The sequence below is a fragment of the Perognathus longimembris genome, chromosome 6 (genome assembly GCF_023159225.1).
Source record: "Perognathus longimembris pacificus isolate PPM17 chromosome 6, ASM2315922v1, whole genome shotgun sequence".
NCBI lineage: Eukaryota > Metazoa > Chordata > Mammalia > Rodentia > Heteromyidae > Perognathus > Perognathus longimembris.
In genome coordinates, this window is record NC_063166.1 from 71,114,176 (window position 1) to 71,134,988 (window position 20,813).

At 48.2% G+C, this 20,813-nt stretch overlaps 1 protein-coding gene across 3 annotated transcripts in view; it reads left to right on the forward strand.

Annotated features, from left to right (window-relative positions):
• Positions 1-20,813, forward strand: part of Ctnnbl1 (catenin beta like 1) — a 153,828-nt gene that overhangs the window by 130,363 nt on the left and 2,652 nt on the right. For all 3 annotated transcript variants that reach the window (XM_048349167.1, XM_048349168.1, XM_048349166.1), the window contains 2 exons: positions 13,151-13,288; positions 13,477-13,549. In XM_048349167.1, the coding sequence (XP_048205124.1) occupies positions 13,151-13,288; positions 13,477-13,549 (211 nt within the window). The remainder of the gene's footprint in view (positions 1-13,150; positions 13,289-13,476; positions 13,550-20,813) is intronic.

Below are 20,813 nucleotides of genomic sequence, written 5' to 3' on the forward strand. Positions count from 1 at the left end.
GGCTGTTGCCTGTCTCTCTTACCTCCTCCTGCCCAGCCTTTCTCCTTCACTTATGAAGACTGGTAGATGATAACTGTGTTTTCCATTCTTGTGATTTTCCTGTGTTCTATACCTAGAAAGTGCTCAGATGTTTGCTGATTGATTGAATTGATTGACTGGGACTTTCTCCTTTGTACAAAGATAGCCCTGCAAGATAAAAGGCAGAGTCCCTAAAGGCCGAGCTGGACTTCACATCCTATCTAGCATGCCCCACCCCCAACTCTTTCAGTGCACAGCCCACTCCTCTGTTGCATTCCTTTGAATAAATGTTCCTTTTCCATTTTTCTTTCTTGTGCAGTAACTTGGACATGAGAGGCACTGAGTGATAGGTGAAGTGATAGAGTGAGGTGTCCTTTTTCTTTGTCCAACTGATAATCAGAAACAAATAGAAATCCCCCTTGAATTATGTGAACAGCCCCAAGGCCCCTGGAGCCCCAGCTCTAATGCAGTTTTCAGTGTGATCTGCTGGGGTGCGCTGTGCTTTTGCTCTGAGCTCTGGAACAGTTGAATTGACCTCTCTAAGCTTTGATCTTCCCATCAGCAAAATGGGAATAATAATACCTCCATTTCAGTGAATTCAAAGACTAACCACAAAGCATATAAAGTGCCTCTCTTGGTAAGTAGAAGCTGCTGCTGTTGGTAAATGTTCTAGTTTCTGCTGACATGCCTGTGTCACTCTTAAGTGAGCCAAGTAGCCTTTTCCTTGGGCTACCCCACTACCCGCTACCCCAGCAGAACAGAGGGATGGTACTTCATATGGGATGAGGCTTTGTCTTGAGGGAGACCAAGAAAGAGGAGTTGGTTATGAGAGAGCATCTTATATGTAGCTGTTAGGGAGCTTGCCCCTTCCTCCCAAAAGATTATCTATTACCAACACTGACAAGGGGTGAAATTGATTAGCACTGACAAGAGTGATGGCGATAGCTGCTCCCCCAAGAACTCGCCAGGTGGCTGAGTGCCACAGGCTCTGGCCTTGCCATTCCCTGACAAACATCTGCCTCCTGGATGCCAAGGCTGTTTTTCTGGGCACTGGCAAACATTCCAAGGCCATTAGTGCTCAGCCGCCACAGTGCTGCTCAGAGAGCCGGGGCGGGGCGAGTCTGTGGGCAGGGTGTGCCGGCAGCCCTCAGCTCCATCCTGGCAGATGAAACCACCGCACAGGTGTGAAGTGACTCGGAACAACATGACCCCCCCATCACCTCTCCCTCACGCAGTCCTCTCTTCTCAGTCACAAACAGTTTGTCTCCTCACCCACATTAAATTTGGGTGCCCTGCACCAACTGGTACCTCAGCAAATAATTGAAAGCATTATTTTATTATTTATGAATTGAACAACTTGAATGGAATGCTTATTTCTCAAGCATTTTGATGGCATACACCATCAGATTAGTAATGAATGAATATCCCGTATATATACTAAACCATACTTGCAACAAACAAGACCGTAGGGCCATGTATTGACATTATCAGAGTCTCAGAGGCACCCTTCCCCTTGCATCTTGAATCTCTCTCAGCATAGCACAAATGTCGGTGGTTTGCAGTTGACAAGAAAACTGCAAAGAATCCTGTTGTTTGGCAAATGTTGACTGGGCACTGTGACAGTCACTGGCTGGGGGCAAGAGACCCAAGTGCTAGTAAAAGAATGAGCCCAGGAATGTGGTGCTGTGGCAGGCTGGAAGGAATAGCAAGGATCACTCTCCACAATTGTATGGGTTACCCTTTAAAGAATGAGGCCTGCGCTAGGCTCTTGTAATCCTCCTAGATACTCAGGAAGCTGAGATCTGAAGATCAAGGCTTAAAGCCAGCCCAGGCAGGAAAGACCTTGAGACTCTTATCTCCAATTCACCCATTTAAAAAAAAAAGCCAGAAGTAGAGCTGTGCCTCAAGTGGTAGAGCGTCAGCCTTGAGCAAGAAAGTTAAGGGACTATTGGATGGCTGACGGCTCATGCTCATAATCCTAACTACTCAGGAAGCTGAGATCTGAAGATTGAGGTTCAAAGCCATCCTGGGCAGGAAGTTCCATGAGACTCTTATCTCCAATAAACTACTGGAAAAGAGCAAGAAGTGGCTCTGTGTCTCAAGTGATAGAATGCTAGCCTTGAACACAAAGAAGCCTCAGGGACAGGGCCTAGGCCCTGAGTTCAAGCCCCAGTACTGCACACATACACATACACACACACACACAAGATTGAGGGTCACATTTGCACTGATCCTTAAAAGATACTGATCAGGCCTGTCTAGGGAAAAAATAACAAAGGGGGGAGGTAGGCAAGAGTCCCCATGGGAAGGGAGGAGAAGGGAGTTACATTCCAGGTGTGCAGGGTGAGAGGAGTGTGTACCACCGAGCCAAGCCTTTCCCTGTCTCCAGCTGTGAGTAGATAGCTTCCCTGCCCCCGCCTCTCTCCTTTCTAAATGTTGAGGGTTTTTGTTTGTTTTTTAAGGGAGATGTCTGAATTTGTGTACTTTGAGAAATTACTTGGGTAGCAATATGGTGATGAGAAGTACTAAACATGGAAGCTTCAGGCACCGGCCCTGGCATATACCCCCCCCCACCCACCCACACACACCACATGGACACAGTACTAACCCTCTGGTAGTGCAAGGTTTTGTGTGATCTAACTCTCATCTCCTTTGCAGCCCCTTATATAAGCCCTGGGTCCTCTCGCTGGTGCGTCACTATCAGGTGTGCATGTGAATGTCACCTCCTCATAGAGGTTTTCAGTGGTCACCATACCTAAAGACTCCTCCCATCACTCCATAGCTGGTCATCATTTTGTTCTCTCTCTGGGTCTAGGTCTCTCTTTGTCATCCTCACAGGACCTCTACCCTGAGGTGGAGCCTGATGGAATGAGAGGCCAGGGGAAATGAGTATGTGCCCTTGTTGTCAGGGAAAACCACAAGTCCTGGGCTTTCCACCTTCTCTCTTAATTGACCTCTTAGGCCTTCACATTTGTTTTTTCTTAGTTGAGACCCATCATTGCAAATACTTAAGTACAGTGATGAAACTCTGGCAGTGTTCTAGGATTTTGTTGTCGTAGCTCTCCCCCCACCCCCCACCCCCCACCCCCCAGTGCTGGAGTGGAACCCAGGACCTGATACATACATCGAGACAAATGCTCTACAACTGAATTACACCCCTAGATAGCCATGCATTGTATTTAACAAGGAAAAATATTCATGCTTAGAAGAGTCCACACTGATTTTTGTACCTGTTCCCTTCACGCCATATTACTGCACCTATCTGATCAGTCTTAAGCCAAGAGTCTACATCTTGAGTCATGGCCTAATTGCTTTCATTCTGTGCTCAGTGTCTTGAGAGTCCATGGCTGTGACAAAACAATGTAACCTTAGTGGTCCTGCTTAGCAAGATCTAACCAGAACTTTTTGTATGTGTGTGTGTGCCAGTACTGAAGCTTGAACTCAGCCTTACATGCCAAACATTTTAAAATATTTTTATTAGCATACATTAGTTGTACGAATGGTGTTTCACTGTGACATTTCCATACATGCAGTGTATACCGTTAAACTTAACCCTTCCATCTCTCTTACCCTGTCTGCCTCCCCTTTCTTAAAACAATTTCAGCAGGTTCCATTGTCCTGTTTTCACACATGTGTGTGGAGTACTTGGACCATAGTCACCCTCATTCATCCTGTCTTTGGCCCCACCCCTCACACTGACGCCTGCCTCTATTATAGCCTATCTTATCCTCCTTTTTTTTTTTCACTATTTAGAGTATATTAATTATAGAAAAGGGTTTCACTGTGGTAAATTCACATGAGCATATAATTTAGTCAGATTACCTTATCTGTTGCTCATTCTGTGACCTGAACTTTCAGAGACTGTGTAATTCTTCTAGTATGCAGCAGTCCTTATGATCAGTAAATATCCAGGGCGCTTGTCTCAGCAGGTTTCACCAGGCTCCCCCAAACAAGTTGAAGCCCAGGAAATACTAAGATCCTTGTTGGTTAAATGTGCAGAGCCCGCCTGCCCGGCTTCTGGCTGTCAGAAGAAAGACATAATTAGATAGATGCTGGCAGGGATTTCTGAAAGAGGGAGGGGAGCCTTGGAAAGAGGTTTTTCTTTCTTAGTTCCTGGGAAAATTATACTCAGCAGGTTTATTCAATAAAGTGTTCTCACCACATACTTTGCACCATAATGACTTACAAATTGCATGCTAATTTTGCCACAGTTAAATCATTCCCGTCTTTTGCCTGGAAAGAAAAAGATGGACTCTGTAATGAAACCATATCCACAGGATGTGATATCTTAAGCAGGCTTTGACCGTTTCCTCCACATACAGAACTCACGCTAAGATATGTATGGAAGGAGAGGAAGCGCAGGGATGAACGTGGAGGGTGCATGATTCTGAAGCACCAGGTAAGGATGCAGACAGTGAAGTGTGGCTGCCATTGATTTCTTCTGCTAACTGTGCCGGAAGCTTCCCAGGCAAGCTTTTATAAAGAGAATCCTGCCGAGAGTTTCTCTCAGCTCTTCTTTAACTGAGTCGTTCCTAAGCTTTCTCAGACCAGGCGTTTTCCAGAACAGAGTTCACTGCCAGTAGAGAAGCTAGTGCAGTTCAGGAGAGAGAGAGACATCATGGTGCTTCTTCCTTTCTCCTGTCTCCCTCTCTGACACCACAATTTCAGCTTTGTGCCCTTTCACCCTCCCCTGCCTCTTTCCTATTCACTTCCCAGTCACCCTTTCTCCTACTGAGAGAAGCCACTGGACCTGAGTTCTAGACCTACATCTGTCACTTGCCTTGCAGTGTGGACTTGAGCCACTTGTTTGCCTTTCTGATCCTCTTTCATCAACAGAGGAGCTTCTTTTCCCACCTCCCAGGCCTGTTACAGGGTCTGCTAGGACCAGGCTATGTGACGGACCTCCCACATCTCTGTACACTCAGAGCCAGCTGCCCCGGACATCAGCATGAGCTCTGAAGGCTCAATAAGTCTAAACCTAGATTTGCTGCCTGAACCCTGGGTAGTTTCTTCCCCATTCGCCAGTTTGGCCAGCTCAGCCCCTGGGCACCATCTGTTTACTCCCACCTCCCACCAGGCATCCATCCTACAAATTACATCTCTACAGCCTGTCCTCTGTCCCTGACCTCACTGCCAGCTCTTTATTTCAGGCAGCTGGCATCTACCGCAATACCCTCCCAACTAATGTCTCTAGCTCTAGGTGTATGTTCTACAATTCATTTCCTACACAATAACCAGGAGTGTCTAAAATGGAAAGTCATTTCCACCACTTCCCCACCCACACACAGAAGCACAGGGCCTGTGTTAACTTCAGCCTGTGGCCAAAACCCTATCATTGGCCTCTGCTAGCCCCATCCCTCATGATAGGCTAAAACCATTCTGCCCTTGTGCCTCTCAGAACCAGTGCTTCCTCAAACCTGCTAGACATCTGCCCACTGTGTTTACTCTGCCTGGAATACTTCTTGTACCACCTCCCCCACATTCCTTTCCTGCAGCTGGCTAATCCCTCCATATGTGTCAGGGTTTAAGCATACAGATTTGTCAGTAAGTGCATGCTTGGTAGTGTTCGTGGTCAGTTTCTACAGAAAGCCTTCTACAGAAAGCCTCAGGTACCTCATCTCAGTACCTTGAGCACACCCTGTGCACTTAAGCCTTCCCTTAAGATTAGGAACTCTGGGGCTGGTAATATGGCCTAGTGGCAGAGTGCTTGCCTTGCTACATGAAGCCCTGGGTTCAATTCCTCAGCACCACATATATAGAAAAAAGGTGGAAGTGGTGTTGTGGCTCAAGTGGTAGAGTGCTAGCCTTGAGCAAAAAGAAACCAGGGACAGTGCTCAGGCCCTGAGTTCAAGGCCCAGGACTGGCCAAAAAAAAAAAAAATCAGGTATTCTGGGTCCAGGCTAGAAACTCTTAGCTCTGCCTCCCCACCAGCCAGATAGTCATAAGCCACAAATCATAAGTCAGTCACTTAAATGCCCTCCTTCAGTTTCCTCATACTAATACTTACCTTGTGAGGTTGTGGGAAGGATAAATACATTTAAATCACTTAGCATAGTTCCTGGAGGGAACCATAAGTCATAGCTATTATCACAAGTGCTTTGGGCCTGCATACTTGTCTGTCTCTGCCCCTAGTCAACTCAGTCTTCACTAGAAGAGACAGATTTTCCTTTTTCTGTTCCTTCACCCTCATTTCCTGCTCATAACTGCTATCAAAGATGCTCTGAATCTCTCAAGACTGACTTATATATTGTTGATCTTCACATGAGCAGTCTGTACTGTTTTTTAGGGAGCAGATGTTAAATATGTTTAGAAATGAAGTCACAGCCCTGTGATGAAGGTAGCCTGGTTCTATGAGGCCAAAGCCCAGGTTGAATGCCATGTCTGGCACACATGACTTGTATGTAGGGGAAGATGCCTTGCCCTGTGTAGAGTGTGGCCACATTTCATCATAGTAAAGTGGCCTGAAGTATAGTCAGTCTGCACTGTGAGCAAAGCTCTAGTCCCAGAGGTTTAGAGAGATCATCGTCTTTGCATTCCCTCCAAAAAAATCTCTTTACTGGGTTTCCAGCCTCCATTTCCCCATCTGACCAAGATTTACAGTCTCTAGATCCTCCTGGAACAGTCTCCTATGTTAGAAGCTTTAGGGGAAGGTTTCCTTTGGCTAGTGACTTTACCTCCTCATCTCCACCCCACCCCACCCCATGGTTCCTCCCAATGCTTTGGAATTGAAAATAGCTGGTATTTCTTTCTGGATGTGGGCACTTCTGGCCCACAAGTACAGACACAGTAGCCACGTTGTCATTGGGGCTTTATGTTTAGCTGAGTCACATTCTCTCTTACTGAAACAAGAAGGATTCATATTAGCTTCACAGAAGCCCCTATGGCTGTCCCCTTCTATCATCCAGGAGCAGATTAGAAACCGCATCGCATGCTCACTTGGAGGGCTTGCAGCTGACTGCCAGGAGAGATAGAGGCAGGAAGAGCAGGAAGCTGGCAGTTTGGTAGCTCCCCAAGACAGATTAACATTTAAAGTAGAGATGTGGCAGTGAGGGGAACACACACACACACACACACACACACACACACACACACACACACACGTGCAGTACTGGCACCTTGACATGTACCATCTCCATGTTATCTTTGGAGATGAATTTGTTTATTTTAGCAGCCCCCAAACAGGCTGGTGCTGCTGTGAATTGCAATCTGTTCTACTTACTGCACCATTCACTGAATTACCATCTCAGTTTTTGTTCTTAGCCTTTCTTATGGAATGAGCAAAACAAAACCTATCAGAGTGTTTTGTTTCTCAACTCAAATTGCATGTGGAATTTTCTGTTGTAGCTGCAGTTTTGTGGGGTTGTTTTTCCCCCTTTCTTTTCAGGTTTCTTCAATTTATAGGAAGGAGGCAGGGCAAGAAACTATGTGATCTTATAGTTATGTAAGTCCCCTTGAGGAGCTAGGAATGTGGCTTAGTGGCAGAGTGCTTGCCTAGTATGCACAAAGCCCTGGGTTCGATTCCTCAGTACCACATAAACAGAAAAGGCTAGAAATAGCATTGTGGCTTAAGTGTTAGAGTGCTAGCCTTTAGCACGCAGAGGCTCAGGGACAAAAACAGGCCCTGAGTTCAAGCCCCAGTATGGGCAAAAAAAAAAAAAAATCCCCATGAGTTGCTCATATGTTAATCTTGGAAAAGGACCCTAGAACTTAAGACATTTTCTTCCTCTGAATTATGAAAGGAACAGGTTTGGAACCAAATTTGTGCATTTCTGTTCTGTCTACCACTTACTTCACCATGAGCCTTATGACCTTAGGAGAGATTTTATCTCTCAAGCCTCAGTTTCCCCTTTGAAAAGTAGAAATAGTAATAGTTGTTACCTCTGGGGATTTTTTGTGGGGAAGCATGAGTAGGGCCGGGTCTGGCACCTTCTAAAGGACTCAGAAATGTTAGTTACTCTTCTTCTTAGTCCACTGTGGTAAGGGCAAAAGGATGACGAGAAAAGGCCTTAGACTAGGGAAGCATTTTCTATGCAGGCCACCACCTGAAAGCATGGCAGTTATGTCATCTGTCTTGGTTTTCCGTCTGTGAAACCTGAAAGTGATATTTAGTGTACATTCTTGGTACCAGCAGCTGCTCTGCCAGGCATATGCCCAGCTTCCCTGCTTTGCCAAGAAGGCAACCACCCTCAGAGTAGACCAAGAATGAATTATTATGTAGAATACTCTCTTGAACCCATAAGTCTATATTCCGTTTCAAATGCAATCCAACCTGTAAGATAAACGCACATCCTTAAGGTCATTGGATTCTTGGAATTTCCCTTTCATTCCCTATTAACTGTATTCACATTCGAAGAGCACTTGCATGCCCAAATTGTTCCAAATGGCCTGCTTGGTGTAACAGCAGACCCAGGATTTGCAGCTTGGTTTATGGGAGGCTTGATTTACTGATGAGAGGAGGAGCAAATAGTCTCGCTGACTGCACGAGTCCCATTGAAGTGGCCATGCGTGGCCCCAGCTTGAGGCATGTTTTGCAACGGCTTTTCTGAGCGGCACAGCGATCAGCTTCAATACATCCATGTACCTGTGTACAGGCAAAAACTCATTACCTCTGGAGAGAAAGGTGCCTCTGCCCCAGATTTGCTGCAGATTTTCAAAGCCAAAAGGAACCTTCTAGAGTATGAGCTCAAGTATAGCCTACTTCCACTCCTATCCTTCAGTCAGGGTAGTCATGATAATTGATTTCAGGGCTCTTCTCCCCTCTCCCCCCAAGCTCCAATATCGTTTCACACCCCTTTTCCAGTTCATCTCTGCAGACACAGTGGTGGAATGGAGTTGGCCTCTGGCATGAGCTAGTTCAGGCTTCTCTTACCAGGCAAAGGAACTGAGGCCAAGGAAAGCTGATTGATTTGCCTAAGGGCACTAGAAAATTAGTGTAAAGCTAAGATCTGATCCTGTTTGCTGTACTTCTGTCCCACTGTGACAGAAGAACTGGGTTGTGGCATTTCTGCATTTTAGTTCAGAGAAGTTCCGTATCTGTCTACATGCTCTGGTGCTGTCAGGCTTGGGCGGGGGGGGGGGGGGGGGACACAGGGAGGAACCTCTGAGAAGAAGTACTGGTGATCAGTTCACTGTCCGTGGGCTAAGGACAGTGGGCTACAAGTTACAGCTCTGTGTGGGCCAGTTGTGTCTGGGAATATTTCTCAGTATTAGAGTACTTTCCCAGCATTCACAAGACCCTTCCCAAAACTTGAAAACCCACCTGCCTCCTTGATCAGTGGCTGTCATTGGGTTCCTTGTAGCATGGTAGGAGCAGGTCCACTGTGTACCGCTAGAGTATAGCTGTCAGAGAAGTTGAGCTCAGACTGTAGTTTGGGAACCTTTTGCCAAGAAAGGTAGAGACTAGGGAGAAGCTTGTCACAATCTTTTAATTCTCACAATTTTCCTATCACTTTTATGTTCTCCAGAAACTGAATCCTAGCCAGGGGCACCAGTTGAATTATACTGACAGTGTCTGGGAGTCTCATACACCCTTAGAATTTCTCTTAAAGATACCTGAAGAACTATACAAGTCCTTACCCCACGATTACTGTCTTACCTGATGCCTTTGAAATCCTGAAAAAGAGCCAGAGGTTCATTAATTCATTTGTAATACATACACAGTACGACAGTAATGGAGAATAAAGGTGACTCCCATCTCAGGAACTGTGCCCGACCTTGCTCACTTCCTTGTTTCTTGTCAGAACAATGCGTGACCTTCCTACACCTTTTATTTCCCCTTAAACAGTGAGTAGACACTGGCTGGCACTCAGCTTCCTCTAACCCAGTCAGCAGTAAATACTCCACACAGGAGAGAAGCACACATCAGAATCACCAGTACAAAGCAGGTCATAGGAAGTGCTGTGTCAGTGCAAACCCAAGACCTGGGCATTTGAAAGACGAGAATCGGATCTGCTGGATCGGATTTCAGGGAAGGATCTGTGCAAGAGGAACACCACATGTTAGGCTGAATAGAGTGTGATAGACTGAATATAGTGTGATAGAGCACAGAGAATGTGAAGATGATCAAGAGGAAAAGTGAGGGCCAGAAAAGACAGGGCAGGTACAGTCATGCTAGGGCCAAGGGCACTAGTGAGCAGGATGTGTAGAGGTTTGAAGCTTGTCCCCTGATGACAGGGGCGCTATAGCCATCAGGCCTTCCTGCATGCTACCTCATGAGCCTGGCCTTACCAAAAGTTACTTCCTCCAGGACACCCTCCCAACCTGCCCTGACTAGACCCTACTGCTTGTAGCTTACCCCTCCCTCTCTCCCTCCCTCCCTCCCTCTCATTCATTCCTTATGGGCTGGGGGAATATTGTTATTTGTTTTCAAACAGTCCTCACTATTACCCTAGGCTTGTCCCAAACTTTGGGGCTCAGGCTATCCTCTTGCCTCCAGTAAATTCTTTTTTTAACCTGTGTAACACTACATTCCTTTACTTTCTGGTCCCTTTCTAATTTCCTGTGTCTCTGTGACCTTATTAGACAGTTAGCACTTGGGTAACAAAACAAGGGCTTTCCCTTACCCTGATTTACCTTTTTTTTTTTCTTTTCACTTTGTTCTTTTTCCCTGCCTTAACTCCATCCTTAGGGTGGTATTCTGGCCACAGCACTTAGTAGGGCCAGGACTCTGTATTTTCTGCATCATGGTACACACTTCCACATCAGAAGTGGAGCAGACAAGAGTCCTGTGCTTTGGGGAGTCCATATTCTATTAACTGGTGATTATGTAATTACGAGCAATTCCACCTCCTTGTGCCTTAGTTTCTAATTTGTGCAATGGGATTAATAATCCCTTCCCTGTCCTCTTTAACTTTGCTAGTAAGGACACTTAGGTATAATAACATGTTAAACTCTGTAGCAATGTAGAACGACAAGGCTTTCATTGCAAATGCTTTTTGTGTGCGTGAAAGTCAGGAGTTAGCCTACCTTTCCTGTGCTGTGCCCACCCCTGCTGCTGACCACATAGGAGTGGAAGTTATGATGATGGGTATGAGAAAAGAGACCTTTCTGTCTTTTAGGCTGCCAGGACATCAGGCTAGTGCTCCAAGATTACCTCATGAGCATTAATTCAATTACCTGATTACCAAGGAATTTGCTACTAGATGAAGCTAAGAATTGGTGGTGGCGGTGGTAGTGGTGGTTGGCTGGGCAGATCAGGCCCTGGCTGTCTGCAGCCCTCTGTGCCTCACAGACAGGCCTTTAGGGGCGAGATGAATAGTAGCTCCTGTTGCTCCAGGCTGGCCCCCTGGGTGAATAAAAGAGTGCATTATCTGCGTCTAAGTAGTCTCTGAAGGGTTCTTGTTGGAGATTGACGACCACAGTGCTAAGTCCTTCCAGTTCAGAAAAGTGGAAAGCAGTGTCCCAGGGGCTCTGTCAGTGACAAGAGCCTGGGTTGTCAGAAGGAACCATGGCCATAAAAATACCAGCGGAATTAAGAAATGGGCTGTTGTCACTGGAAGCGTGGTTAAGCACCTGCTGCTTGGGCTCGCCCAGTGTGTGCACATCGTGGCATCCCCAGTCCTCATACTCCACTCCAGCTCAGGGAGCTGGAAACACAATGGCTCTTTTCTCTTACTCACCACATGGACCATTTACTGAGCTGGGTGCAAACCAAATTCAAGCCCTGCCAGGCTCCTGGGGCTCAGAGACCAGCCTGATGACATTGAGGATGTTAGCATGGAGATGTCACACTAACTGGCACAGCTGCTGTGTGAGGAAGAGGTCTTGTTATGGAGTGGCTTGTCTGGGGTCCTCAAAAATTGGAGCACGGATTGGCTATTATTCAGTAGACAGGAAAAGGTCATGGACAGTGTAAAGGTACTATTAACTTAAAAGATACCCCAAGTCCATGGACAGGAAGGCAGTGGATGGCGGGGCTCCAGCAGGGACAGAAGAACTCTCCAGGCAGAAAAGTAGTAATCCTTAAGATGAGGAGTAGGGAAGTGAAGGAATTTTCTAAAATTGACTGTAGTGATGATTGCCCACATCTGAACACACAAAACCCCCTACATGAATGGCATATATCTGGACTACATCTATATAGCCTTTAAATTTCCAAAAGGAAGAAGAAGCAGAAGCATCAGCAGCCTCTCCTAGAAAGGAGAAGAAGGGCAGAGGCTATTTGGTAGATCTTTGGTGCTGGAGGATAGGGAAAGAGAGTCTGGCCATTTGTTAGGGCTTGGACTTTCAAGGTACAGTGGGGAAACTGCCACATTTGTTGCTGTTAAAACATAAGCCAAAGGATACATGTACACACCCAGAGTCCCCATGCCCCGGTGTTGCCTGTGCACCAGTAAAGACTTCCAGGTACCCTGGGAACAGACAGCGTTCACTGCATGTTGTAGACAGGTTACTTATGAAGGCCCAAACCAAAAAGTAAAGAGCAAGCAAGCAAAGAGGAAAGGAGAGAGATGGAAGGGGTAACAGACCCGAGTACAGTTAGGAGGAGTCGGTTGTGGTGCTCCACTGCAGTAGGATGAGTAAAATTCATAATTTATGTGTATTTCCTAAAGTACTAAAGAGGGTTCAAAGCTTCCCAAAAAAAGAAATGACGTGGCTGGGAATATGGTCTAGTGGCAAGAGTGCTTGCCTCGTATACACGCTGGGTTCGATTTCCCAACACCACATATATAGAAAATGACCAGAAGTGGCGCTGTGGCTCAAGAGGCAGAGTGCTAGCCTTGAGCAAAAAGAAGCCAGGGACAGTGCTCAGGCCCAGAGTCCAAGGCCCAGGACTGGCAAAAAAAAAAAAAAAAAAAATGTTTTCAGAAGCTATTTACTCTCACGTGATCATTATAGTCTGTATACCAGTATTGAGTTATCACGTCATAAATATTTGCAATTATTATTTGCCACTTAAGCATTTTTTAATCAAATAAATTTGAGAACAAGTTAGTGGAATTAGATGTAGGCTCAGTGTAGGCGTGGGTCTCTTTGGCTTGGCCCTGACTCCTGAGAGGAGAAATGGCTTTGTGTAGTCTGTGAAGAATGAGGTGCTCCAGGGCAAAAGGTGGTTTTGTTGTGGTATGCACTTACTGTTGGTGTTTTGTAGCTGTTCTTTGCCTCTCTTAGCTTGGTGTTTCTTTGTTTCCAGGACATAGTCCGCCGCGGGGAGATCATAGACAATGACATGGAGGACGAATTCTACCTGCGGCGCTTGGACGCAGGGCTCTTCATTCTCCAGCACATCTGCTACATCATGGCTGAGATCTGCAATGCCAGTGTCCCCCAGGTATGAGGGGCTGTCCTGGATGGGCCTGGCCCTTCCTCCTTCCTAACCACTTATGTAGGTGGAGACTGAGGAAGACAGTGAATCTACACTCCTGGAATTCCTTCCCTCTGTGGGCTCTGCTTCAGGGGAAGCAGTGAGGTGAATCCAGGATGCAGGATCCTTTTTCTCCTTATTCTTCTCCTTCTTAGATTCGCCAGCGAGTTCACCAGATCCTGAACATGCGAGGAAGCTCCATCAAGATTGTCAGGCACATCATCAAGGGTAAGTCAGATGCTCCTGGGCCTTGGGCTTTGGGGACCTACAAGGGTGCTTGCCTGCTCTGTCCCTGTCAGCGCCTTGATGGCAGGTGCCCAGGAAGCGCTCACAAAAAGTGCACGTCTCAGCCATCTTGCTGTGCCAGCCTTCTGTGTGAGAACAGGGGAGGCTAACCTTGTTTCCTGCCTCTGACCCTCTGTTCCCAAAACTTAAACATGTAAGTGAGAAGTACTAGGGCTCAGAAATATTAGGTATTTTTGTAAAAAAAGAAAGTAGGCGCTGGTGTCTCATGCCTGTAATCCTAGCTACCCAGAAGGCTGAAATCTCAGGATCATGGTTCAAAGCCAGCCCGGGCAGGAAAGTCCGTAAGACTCTTAATCGCCAGTGTACTACTCAGAAAAAGCTGGACGTTGTGCTGTGGCTCAAGTTGGTAGAGCACTTGCCTTGAGCAAAAGAAGCTCAGGGACAGTGCCCAGGCCCAGAGTTCAAGCCCCAGGATCAGCAAAAAAAAAGGTTTTAAGAAAACAGAAAAGCCAAAACAAAAACTCTAGTTTTTAACTGCATATAAGGGAAGAAAAGAAAGATGTGACAACTAGATTTGTAAAAATCCAGAAAGCAGTGGCTCTAAGCAGTGTGGTGTGGTAGAAAGCTGCCTGCCTGGTGGGCCCCATCATCATTCGCTTGAAAAGCAAGAAAGTGAGAACTCAGCCAGTGTAAGCCCCCCTCTCCTGCTCACCCCACAGCAGCCCCTGGATGCTGCTAGGTCTTTGGCTAGACCTTCCCTGGCTACAGTGGCCCTGGACTGCGCTCCACAATGCATTCCCACCCCAGGCCACTTAGGCACCAACAGGAGAGCGCAGACAGAAACATGTGCTGGGTTTAGATGTCATAGCACCAATTGTGCCACATTTAGAGCCCAGAGGGGCTGGGGGACCACAGCCAGATCTGTCTCTCTCTGGCCCTAGTTCTGTCCTTTACTAAGATGAGCGGTTGGGCCAGATTGACTCCTTGCAGGTGTGAGATGAAAGGGAACAGTAACCTGTACCCACATAACCAAGCCAACAGTGCCAGAGTCCGCATGCTGACCCTGCTGTTTCCTGTGTTACCTCAGATAAGAAATCTGGGTCTCCGTGCCTCATAGAATTATGGAGGATCCAAGAAATGATCACAGCATATGGGAAATGTTTGGCCCCTAATAAGCTCTCGGTAACTGCTGGCTAGGATGACTGTTAGAAAATGTTAAGGTAATTTATTATCGGTGAGGCATGGTTTAAGTCTTGTGGGAAGCCTTGCCAGAGAAGTGTCATTGAGCTGTCCTGTGGGGCTGAGACGGGGTATTCCAGGAAGGAATGCACCGGGCTGGGAATCATCTCAGTACCATCCTCCCAGGCTACAGGCATGGTGCCTCTTGTGCCATTTTGTAGGTAGAGAATTTGCACTCTTTCCTCCTGAGAAAGAAAGGGAGAGGAAACCTGGGGAAGACCCTGGCTCCATGTCTTCCATCCATGGGGGACCCTGGTGGCCCCCTCCCCAGTCTCTGTGTGAGATTCTGCTGAATTCAACAAGTCCCTTTAGCCACCTGTGGAGGGCGGAACTTGGTGATTTGCAACTCTGGCTTTTAAATGGCATTTACTTCTGATGCCCACATCTTCAATTAGAACATCTTACTACCCTTGGCTCTACCCCCTTGCATTTAGTCTTCTCCCTGCACCTCCATCCCTGAAATCAAAACACTTAGCTTTGGGGAAGTGCCGGGCTAAATTTACCTCCCCTGGTGCAGGGATACTAAGCTTACTCCCTTATCAGTGCTCCCCTTTTCACCCTCTCCCCTGGGCACCCAACCCGCGGGCGGCCAAGGTGGAGTGAAGGGACACGGGCAAGCCTAAAGTGCAAACGGCCAAACGAGATCCCCCTTTCCTCCCTCCTTACCCACCAAGGAAGCCAGGCGCAGACGGATCTCGGAGACGCTTCGGAGAGCAATCTGGTTTAATCGGGAGGGGCTTACAGTAATATAATGATGATGACGAGGATTGAGCAGGAGCTGGCGATAGGCTGGCGAGCTTGTCCATCCAAGAGCAGCTCCCAAGGCCCTCCCTCATGGGCTAATGTCACTTCCCATAGTACCGCCCTCTGGGCAAAGCCCGCGAAAAGGGAGCACATGTGCTCGCTGTCGCAAGGTGGGGGATGGTCTCAAAGCTATCCCTTCTGGTTCCAGACCCAGGAGATAGGTGTGGCTCACTTCCACACTGCCCTAGGGCTGGGGGAAGGGCGTGTCTAGGGAGTGCTCTCATCGCCCTTCCCCCCTTAAGGCCAAGATGAATCCCAGCAGGAAAGAAAAACATGTTGTCAGTGGTACTGACACATAGTAGGTGGGTGTTTTTCTTTCTTACCTGTATCTCGAAAAATAGAGGTAATGAGAACTCCCTCCCTTCTGATTCATCCCCCGTGCCTGTTGAAGCACAGGTTGCCCTCAGCACTGACATGCGATTTGATGTAGCACAGGAGTCTCCACCTGTGCAGGTGCCTTTTCCTGCCCATGCTTTGCCCCTCCGCTCTCCACCCCCATGTACTTCCTTCTAGGCAGTCCTGCGGTGAGTCCTGCCACTTCTGCCTCCAAGTTCAGTCCCGGCTCCATGTGTTCCTCTCCATCTGTTTCCCTATCCTAGCACCCTGTTCATTTCTTTTGGAGCCCTTATCACAGTCTGTAATTGTTGCTATTTATGCGCTCCCTCGTTTGATCTGTCTCATACATTCAAATGTAAGCTGCATGACATAGGAGCCTTGTCTGCCTCGTTCAGCATGTCTCCTCAGCTCTTGAGTGGTCAGGCTTGTAAGACGAGTCTAAGAAATATTGTAAGCATTTGCTGGATTCAACTTTCCCCTTATGTGAATTTAATGTGGCAGACATTTCCTAGACTCCTCAGGGCAGCTAGGCACAGTTGAAAGGAATTATGATAGGTATTGAAGGAATCCAAAAGGGTCACCCGGCACCTGTCCTCGGAGTTTCCAGTCTACTGGGGGGACACTGATGTATCTGTGAGCAGCTGTAATTGAAGGGAATGAAGCACGACGCTGGTGACACACCAGGTATTGCCCAGCGCCAGGCTCTGCAGGCAGTGCTAGAGAAGCAGAGCAGCGTGAGTGAGCAAGCCCTCCCCTCCCCTCCCCCACCCTTGAACCTTCACACTCTAGAGTTATAACATGCCAAGTGCTGCGCTGTAGTTGTGAACTGTGCACAGCCCAGGAGACTGGGTGTAGCAACCCCTCCCAGGCCTGCAAGATGGTGTGGTGCTCAAGATGAAGAAGAGGGAAAGAGGGAGGCTTCAGGATGCACAGCCAGGCTAAACAGAGGTCTAAAGACAGGACAGGAGTTGGTGGACTTGCCTAGGACTCCAGCAGGTAGCACAGAGATGTAGCTGGAACACCAGGTGGGGAAGGGGTGCCTGTGCATTCAGTTGGGTCATGGTGGCTTTGGGATCCAGTTAGTGGCTGCACCTTCCTGTTGGCCAGTAGGCACGGCTATTCTCATCAAAGCTCAGGAGAGGAGCATTTGAAGGCAGGACACTGGGTGCCACTAATCCAGTTGAAGGGCCCTCCCTCAACAGGAGGCAGACTGGCTGGCACAGCCCCCACCCTTGAGCCATGGGGCTAGGAGGAGAGGCAGTGTTGTGGGGTCCGCAGCCTGAGCAGGGTGGCAACGTCTGAGTCACCGCTGCACACCGCAATGTGAGGGCAATTTTGAAGTCAAAGAGATAAGACTGCAACGGAGCCGGGGCTGGGCTCCCTGGCCACCTTTAAAGCTCACCAGCTCTCCTGGCTGCCCCTCCACCCTTTGCTCCATCAAAAAGCCTGGAGGGGGAAGGGGGGAAAAAGCCTCATAAAGAAAACCAGCTCATCATTCTGTCCTCTTTGATTTTAATTTTGTTTTTCAGTTTGGGCTGCTTCCTTTTTTTTTTTTTAACATACTAATTAGATGCAAGCTTTTTTTCTTTGATTTTATGGCCTACATATTTCCTAAGTTTTGCTGGCAGGATGACAGCTGATGGATCCCTTGAGGTCTCAGGAAAACGCTGATGAGGCAAGCCCAGCGGGGGACTTTTCCCAGGATTTTCAGTCCCCTTCTCATGATTTTCCTCCCTCCTCTTCTGTTAGGGGGTGCCAAGAGAGCAGGGAATAATTGATGGCTCATTAAAGTCCTGCTTTCTGCAGACTGCTTACTCGGCGCTCCCAGAGTCCAGCCTTCCTGGAACAGGCTGCCGCTCTGGGCCTGCGGACTGTGGCTCCTCACAGGGACCTGCAGTCTGAGGACACAGGGAAGAGCATGGCCAACCCTGGGCTCTATCTGCAAGGACAGCAACAGCCTTTGAAACGTTCAGCACAGAGCAGGGCTCACCCAGTCACTGCTAAAGCCTCATGTGGGCCAGGCTTCAGGGTACTCTGAAATCCAGAAGTCCAGAGCCCCACAGGTAAAGGGGTTCCCCACTGAGCACCAATTCTGTGTCACACCTCGGATGTGTGTTACATCTGGTCTTCTGACGACCTAAAAAGCAGGGTGGATTCCATTCTGCAGTCAGGAGCCAAGATGCATAGAGGTCCAGCACTGTCAACCACATTACAAGTCACATTGGAAACAAGAGTGCAAACACAAACAGAACCATACACATAGATGGCTCCATCTTGCCCAAAGGCCAGCTCTACTTGTGCCTGTTGGCCTGTGCATGCCTACAAGTTGTTAAGAAAGAGAAGGCTGGTTTAGTGTGGTAACAGATTCATCACATAATCAGCACTGTCTATCTGAAGAACTTTTTTCATCCTACAAAACTGAAACTCTAGACCCATGAAACTTAACTCCCAGTTTCTCTCTCCCTGTATCCCTGGCAGCCCTCTCTGTGACTTAGATGACCTGGGACGCACACATCAGGCATGAGTCAGGGTCAGCTACTGGGAAGTAGCTGCAGGGTGAAAACTGTGGTGCTTCCCACTGCGCATGCCTGTGCAGAGTGTTGGCACAGAAGCCCTGTCCGGTCACCTAGGTATTGAGTCAATTAGAGTAAGTGGTCAGAAGACCACACAGGTGCCAGGGAGTAGCCAAGGCTATTTGCAGAGGAGAGCGTGGAGGATTGCTGACTCAAACCCCTTTCACCACTGATGGGTGAGAATGAGCCCAAGGCCTGGTGCTTTATTATAAGATCATGTGAAAGTGAGCCATGCTGCTCTGATGTGCTTGCAATTTGATGGCTTGAAATCTCTTCTTAGAAGCCCATCGACATGTATCTCCATATTGCTTTGAGCCTTGATAACCTCAGCCTTACCTCATTCTTAAAGTGGCAGAAGCTGATGGAGTTGACCTTTTAATGACATGATGGGTGCCTGTGATGGTGCCTGTTTATTGTAGTTATGGCCACTGGTTTCTGGAGACAGGAAAGGACCTGAAGAGAGGCCTGTGATTTTAGCTCAGTCACCAGCTTCCTGATAGGGCTAAGAGGCTTCTCAGGGACATGTGGGTGTCTTTGGCAAAGATGTAAGATTAGCCTTTGGATTGCTGGCCCTTGAGACCCACGCCCAGTTCCCACAGTGAGTGTCCTCTCGGAGCACTACCAAGGACAGAGGGAGGAAAGAGCCACCCTGTGAGAACCATCATGGTAAGACTCCTGGACTCAAATGCAGGAAAGCTGTGGGCCAGCACCCAGGCCAGACGCTATTCTTCTGAGTGTGTTCACTTTGAAGACATTCCTGATGGAGTTATTTCCCTCAGCCCAGCAGAGCATTCTCCTCCCAGTGAAGAATACTTTTAAGCCCTACAAATTCACTGTTGTCAGTAAGGGATCTATAGAGCCAAGAATCTGCCTGTCCTGTCTATTAGTGCCTCTTCCAGGATTTTTCGGTGTGGAACCACTGCCCTCATTTCTCCCTTCCATCTTCCCTCCTCTGCATTTAAAGCTTCAGGTCTAGGACTCTGACCCAGCTGTGAGCCCTGGTCCAGGTGCCTGCCCTGGAAGATAGCCCCCACCCCCACCCCGCCAACCTCCCTGTCCCCTTCCTCTCCCTCTTCGCATAAACAGAACAGCTTGTATTCCATGTCTGAATAGTAAACCTGCTGTCTAAAGTTGGCTTTAATATTTATGCATTCGGCACTGCTGCCTGGTTTTGAGCTCCATCAAAGCCTTTATTCTAAGAGCATTTGAGAGTGCTGGGGAGGGGAAGCGAGTTGTGCGTGCCAACTGCTCATCTACCCCCCCATCCTCATGCATTCTCTCCCCATCCATAGGTCTCCCTTCAAAGCATCTCTCCTTTCCCTCCCTTACACAGAGAGAGAGAGAGAGAGAGAGAGAGAGACTCAGATAGGAACAGAGAACTCCCCAAGACCTCTGGGAGGAATCTGTTCAATATTTATCAACTACTACAGCAGCTATAATAACCAGAAGTAGCTGGCACCACCAAGATCTGCTCCAGCCAGGAGTCTCCTCTAGAACAAAGCATGGGGGAACCAGGGACCTGGTCTTAGAGTAGGCACGTGGCAGGGAGGGGCCACTCCTGCAGGAGGCTGGGCCTGGCTCTGTGGCTGGCCAGCTGGCTGTGGGCCCTGGCCAGTCACCTGGCCCACAGTAGTTGCAGTCCGATTTCCCATTTCTGAAAAAGCTCTGCCAGCTCTGTGGCCTGGCTTCTTAAGAGAATGGGTTCCCAATAACCCACCCCACACCTGTTCCGGTCACAGAGACCCCTCACCACAAGAGTTTGGCTAAGGCTGGCCTTTTACAAGTTGCTGAGGCCTTGTAGGCTCACATGGTGGGGAACAGAAGAAGATACCACTTGGGGGGCCAGCCCTATGCCCAGTACCTTTTTGGTGGCATTTTTGGCTGCTACCACAGGTTCTGGGGTTCTGGTTCCAGCTCTTCTCTCAGTTGCCTTAGTTCCCTGATACCCTTATGTCCCAGGCCTGGAGATAACAAGGCAGCATCTATAAGGGTGGCAGGCCTTGTTCCCAGCAAATGGTTGGCTCTGTATCCTCTGCTTTGCACGTCCCGAGATCAAATCCCTCCAGGAAAGCTGGCTTCACTGTTGGAAAATCACTGACCCAAAGGTTCTGACTCTTCCCGGCATCTTCTCCTGCCTGAGTCTGAGGAGACATTAGAGCTGTGGTAGTTGAGTCCATTGAGGCTCCCACCTGCCTCTGGAGTGTTAAATGCTCTGCTGGCCATTCTTCATCTCTGGGAAGCATGGGCATCACTCGCCTGTGAGGGGGAGACCAGGGCCCCACGGCCAGGCGGCT